The following is a 6,057-nucleotide window of genomic DNA, read 5'->3' as shown; positions in this document are numbered from 1 at the left end:
TGCACGTGGTACCTATAAATGGATTGATATACTTGAAGATCTAATCAATAGTTACAACAACTCCAAGCATCAAACAATCAAAATGAAACCTGCTGATGTCACTGCTGCTAATGAAAAACAACTGTTGAAACAAATCTACCAGCCACTTCAAGCCCAACAGCAAGCACAAAAGAAAAAATTCAAAGTTGGAGACAAAGTTCGAATCAGCAAGTACAAACACATTTTTGAAAAAGGTTATACACCAAATTGGACAACAGAAATTTTTACAATCAAGGCAGTGCAGAATACAAATCCAACAACGTACAGGCTCGTTGACTATCAGGATAAGCCAATTGAGGGTGGATTTTACCCCGAAGAACTCAACAAAGTCAAGTATCCAGACATCTATTTAGTAGAAAAAATCATAAAGACCCGTGGTAATAAGGTTTATGTAAAGTGGCTCGGCTTCGATAGCTCCCACAACAGCTGGATTAATAAATCTGATATGTAATAAACAAAAATTTTTCACATTATTTATATGTATTCTTTATTTACAAAAGCCTTAAAACTAATTATTTACAAACTTAAGTCTAATTATTATTTACAATAATTTTCTTTTCTTTATGACTTTTCCATCATCCATAGTTGTTGTTGTTGAATATCCCCAGGGTTGGGTATCTGTGCTGCCTTCAATTAGCTGTCGCTTATCATCACTCCAGCTCAGTGCTAGTTTGTCCTGTCTGATGGTTTTTACCTCATGTTTTTCACTTTTTATTAGATATTGATGCTTGGTAAGATTAACATGGTCATAGAGACACCGTTTGAAATCATCAAACGTGATAGAGCGTAAAGTAGGACCTTTAACCCCCTTTGCACGTTTTTTCGGCTTGTCGCTGTTGAGCGTTTTAAATGCATACAATTTAGCTCTAAGCCCAGCAAATTCCGTCATGATTTGACCATTATTTTCATCCTTCATCAGGCCTGGGACTTTTTTGTTGACTAGTGGCATGTTGTAAGCGTTAAGAGGTGGGTAATCAGAGGTATCAAACTTGACAATATCACGTTTGATGATTTCATAGATATCCGGTACAGTAAAATGATATATCAAGCTATCAGTGTCTGTGTACATGAGTTTTGAATCACTATTTTTAAACGTCTTTTTTACATAATTATAGTGAAAATCGTATATAAAGGTTTTAGATAAATCCAAAATTGAAAATCCTACATAAATAGGTTTATTGAAGCACACTTTCGCTTTTTTCAGCTGTATAATAACCATATCTTCATCAAAAATGGTAAGACTATGGAAGTTTGGTTTACATATTAGATCTGAAGCCCCATAGCGACCATCCCATCTAGTTATCAATTGTATATCTCGATATTTCCGAACATTTTCCATAGTCTTACCAAAGACTGCGTTATTCATCAGTTTAAAAAAGTTTTTCTCAAACTCATTTTTAGCTGCTTTTCTACAGTCTGTATTCTTATCAATGTATGATTTAAGCCATGTTGACTGCTTGAAACGTAGGACGCGGTTGATTTTAACTAGTCTTAACCCTAGTTCTAAACATTGTTGTAGATTTTTTATATGTATGACATAATTTTTCTTATTGTAGAGAGTGGTTGATAGTTTTGAGTATTTGCTACCCGGTGGCACGAAATGCTCAGGACATAAAGGTAAGTCTTTGTGCAGTTCATGCAACTCTTCTGGGTAGTCTAAGTCTACCTCTAATATGTAACCTACACTGTCATCATCATCATATAATAAACTATTTACATCAGTTACATTCTCAACCCACTCGAATGAGTCTTGCGGTAACGGCATACTCATTGCCGCACCATACAAATTATTTACATCATAATACATCAAGTATGATTCTGCTTTGCTTGGATCAAAGTCTTTACCCATATAACGGTTGTTTGATGCAGCATATCGATTTGTACACTGTGAAACCCCTCCTCTGATGCCTTTCTCTATGAAAAGCACCATTTCAGGATCAGTAAGCAGTTCAAGTTCAACACCAGTGTGCTTTAACATTGCATCATGAGATAATCCGGGAACTGTGTGGTAATGCAGTGGATCTAAACTGTAAGTCTTAAAGCAGCTAAAACGGAAGTTCTCAAAGACGTCAGCTAAAAGGAGTACATCAGTTTTAAGATACAAATCTGAGTACTCCCCAAGACTGCTAATTTTAAATTTGTTCCAAACTGATTGAGCGAAAAGGTAATCGTCATCGGAAATACTATCATTACTTAATTTAGAATAAAATGCGTCTTTACCAGGCAACTGCTTGTCATCTAGTTTTTCAATGCTGTCAATGTATTCATATGGGAATACACCTTTTCGAGTGACTAGTTTAAACTGTTCGGTATCAGGATAGTGCAATTTGGTTATCTGTTTGTCATCGTCACTCAGGAAAGAAGATAATTTTTCTAGACTAGATGCCATGAATCTGAATGAATCTATAAATCGTAAGGAAACTGATGTATTTTCAACAAATTTTGTGAAAGATATGTAGCGTTCCTTGTTAATAGGTAATAACTGCACTTTACCTTGAAAAACTGTAGCTAGTGATCGAATTAAAAAATGGGCGTCATAACCGGATAAATTGTGGAAAACTACAGGGATTGTATGAGATTTTTGGTAGTTGACGTTGCAAGATATGTGAGCAGGACCGCGATAATTACCGGTAAAGTGACAATGATCATAACATTTATCTGTATTTGAAGTTATTGGCTTCTCGCAAATGTGACAAACAGTTGCCTGATCATGGTTTTCTTGTTGCTGCTTTGTAAGTGGTTTCATATGTATTGGATTTTTTAAGTAGTGTTCTACCTCGATAGCTAAACTTTCAAGTTTTTTTACGAACCACTCAATACACGTTGGTGAACGGTTAATTTCAAATTTACATAAACTTGGGTCATAACTACAATGGCGATAAAAAGCAACACTGTGTGGAACGTGCTTTTGTGTTTCATCATCTCCTTGGGGCACAAGTATACATTCTAAATCTGCGTACATAACAAAGGGTACTGTATCTTTATTTTTATAGTTTTTAAATTTCAAAATTCGGTTTTTTTCATTTGGGAATGTCATACGAACTTTATTTGTTTTGTAACAATCAGCTCTGTGGTTTTCGTAAGAGTGCTCTAATTTAAAATGGTTCAAACATCTGTCACAGAAAAATAATTTACCATGTGAATCGGATATTTGAGATTTGACTAGCCTAGAAAGATCTTTGATCAAAGCAAAGTGAAATCTAGGTTCAAAATTTTTTATATCAGAAGTATTTACGTTTGCTTTTTGATTTATCATCAGAAGATGAATTACTTTACCATCAGACTTAAGATGACTTAAGTATAACGGAATTATTTTGCTTTTTGATGAGTTTTTTCTCGTAAATTCAGATTCAATACCATAAACATTAATAGTCAAATCATTTAATTTTTCAAATTTCGGTATATCTTTGAGAGAAATGGGAAATTTTATACCTTCATAGGACAGCACTGAGCTGAAGTGAGGATATGATGTTACTCTTTCAGAATGATTTCCCCACTCACAAGGATAAAGGGCAGCAGTCACACACCATAAGAAGCAGTAGTCATCGAAGTTTTCAATGTTGAGTACTGCATGCTTAAGTTGGATGTCCCTCGGTAGCTGTATGTATGTTGAGCCGCCTGCTCGGAGAGGAGTATATTTTGACATAGTGATCACCAAATTGTTAATCTCTGTCAAAGCCCAACCAGAGTCTTTTTGGTTAAACTCTTCAACTTTTCTCAAAAGTTTCTCATATACCTTGTCAGTATACCAATCGTTGAGAGAAGTTGCAGGCAGGATTTCACAGCTTTTTGTATTGAAGGACTTTGTCTCTTCATGAATTGTATCAGATTTAGCGTTTTTAAATCTACAAAACAATTCAACGCTTACTTTAAGACCTGCAACATCTCTCAACATTTCTTCAATTTTTTCAAAGACTACTGTGCGAGAGTCATTCAAAAATGAACGCAGATCTGTGTGATCACGATTAATAACAGATCCAGTCTTGATGTTATTTCCAAATGCATTCTCGAGGTCTTGCCATTTAATGTGACGATTATGCGTACTCAAATCGCCGCCAACAACTTCACCGCTGATTCTCAAAAATTGATCAGCATACCAACACAAAACTACAATACTTGCCTGGACACTCCTTCTAACCTGTACTGTGGTTTGTGGATCTTGCAGGATAGTGTTGAAATATTTGATAGTGTCAACACACGCTTGATGACATCTCTGACAATATTCAGGATCCACAGACTCTCGTCGAAGGTCGTTGAATGAGTTGGCTACAGAGTTGACCAAATTCTGAAGTGCCTCAATAAAACGATTTTGAGCCATTTCTAAACGTACTTCACACTTACTCAGCGTACTTCACTGGTACTAAGCGTACTTCACAGCCAATAAGCTTATTTTACAGTTAATAAGCTCACTTCACTATTAAACTAGTCGTCGTTAATGATTGGAAGACTTTTTGTTTCGTAGAGATGTTGCTCGTACTTCACAATTGATGCCGTATGGTCAGAGCACTCGGCTTATATACTACTTCTACTGCGTCATCAACTACGCAGTTGGAACATTCTCGAAACATCGAGTTGCAACTTTTCTTATGCAACTCTAACCTAAAATCATAATATTTCAAATGCGCAATAGATGACGTCGTCAACTACGCAGTTGGAACGTCCTAGAAAACAAAAAAGGTGATAGATACTTTTTAGAGAGGGGGTTGACTGTATAAAAACAACTGTTTCTTTAACATTTTTATCAGTTTGTCTTAAAACTTCAATCATGGAGATCATCCTTGATGTTCAAGGATTCAGAGAATCTGGATCAACTTTTATAGTAAAAGAAATAGCTTCAATTACAATTAATCAAAATATCGAAGAAATTTCATCTGCATTGTTTCAACCACCATATTCCTGGCAATCTTTATCAGGAAATTATCAGCGCATCAATAAATGGGTAATTGAAAGCTGTCATAAAATCCCTTGGAATGCTGGAAATGTTCCTTATAATTGTCTAAAGCAAGTTATCGATAAACTCATTGAAAATAAACAGTATATTTACGTCAAAGGAATCGAAAAAAAATTTTGGTTAAAAAATTTTATTAATTCAACAGAAATATCAATAATTGATTTAGAAAATTTTGACTGCCCACCATTAAAAAAGCGAGATATTTACAACTGTAATTTTTGTAGTAATCATAAATCTGACAATGTTTATTGGTGTGCAGTAGAGAATGTTAAGAAATTAAAAGATTGGTTTATTAATAATTACGCTGGAAATCCATCGTTGGAAAGATCTTTGAAAATATTTTGTAAACTGAAGAAAAATATTCAAGATATGAAGACAGAGGACATTGCAATGTTTCCTAAAGAATTTATCATCACCTGTGCCTCAGATAAAATTGATCGAATTTGGAATAAATTACCATTAATTATGCAGAATGACAAGGATATTATTGGATACAGACGCTGCAACCAACATTACAAACCAACAGCAATTGATTATGACGAATTTTTTAATGATATTCCTCTTATCATGAATTGTAAGCTATGTAATGATAATAAATAAATAAAATATCTTTTTAAAAAAAAAATTCATGTTTTTTTATTACTTACAATAAGTTTATTTTTTTTTTAAAGAGTTTTAAGTTATCAAAAATGAATAATAATAATCAAATTAGTTTTAGGAATTAATTTTTTTATAACATCGGAATTTGATGACTAAAATATTTACAGAAAATTAATATCATAGATAGTGGTGTTTTCGAAGAATGAATAGTGCTAAATCAATTTCAAGAATTTTCATTCGATATTTAACTATGAAACACAGTTTATCATTCAATAAGAATTGTTTTTTAAACTGCGCAGCATATTTTTCAAAAAAAATTTTTTATAAAGTGAGTTATAGAGGTAATCTTAAGAGCCTAAAAAATATTCCACTATCTTAAAAACAAATGTTATTGATTAACTCTACTTGATATTCTCCGCTAAAAAAAAACAATAGCCTGATACAATTTAATTTTTCAGACATAATGC

The 6,057-nt window shown here is 33.6% G+C and overlaps 1 protein-coding gene across 1 annotated transcript; it reads right to left on the bottom strand.

Moving 5' to 3' along the window:
* Nucleotides 1-580: 580 nt before the first annotated feature.
* Nucleotides 581-4,357, bottom strand: LOC130675808 (uncharacterized). The gene has a single exon (XM_057481674.1). The coding sequence runs from the start codon at nt 4,355-4,357 to the stop codon at nt 581-583; it is 3,777 nt and encodes a 1,258-aa protein (XP_057337657.1).
* Between the last annotated feature and the right edge of the window lie 1,700 nt (nt 4,358-6,057).

Source organism: Microplitis mediator, chromosome 10 (genome assembly GCF_029852145.1).
Source record: "Microplitis mediator isolate UGA2020A chromosome 10, iyMicMedi2.1, whole genome shotgun sequence".
NCBI lineage: Eukaryota > Metazoa > Arthropoda > Insecta > Hymenoptera > Braconidae > Microplitis > Microplitis mediator.
The sequence above is the reverse complement of the archived record's forward strand: the minus strand, read 5'-3'. Positions and strand labels throughout refer to the sequence as shown.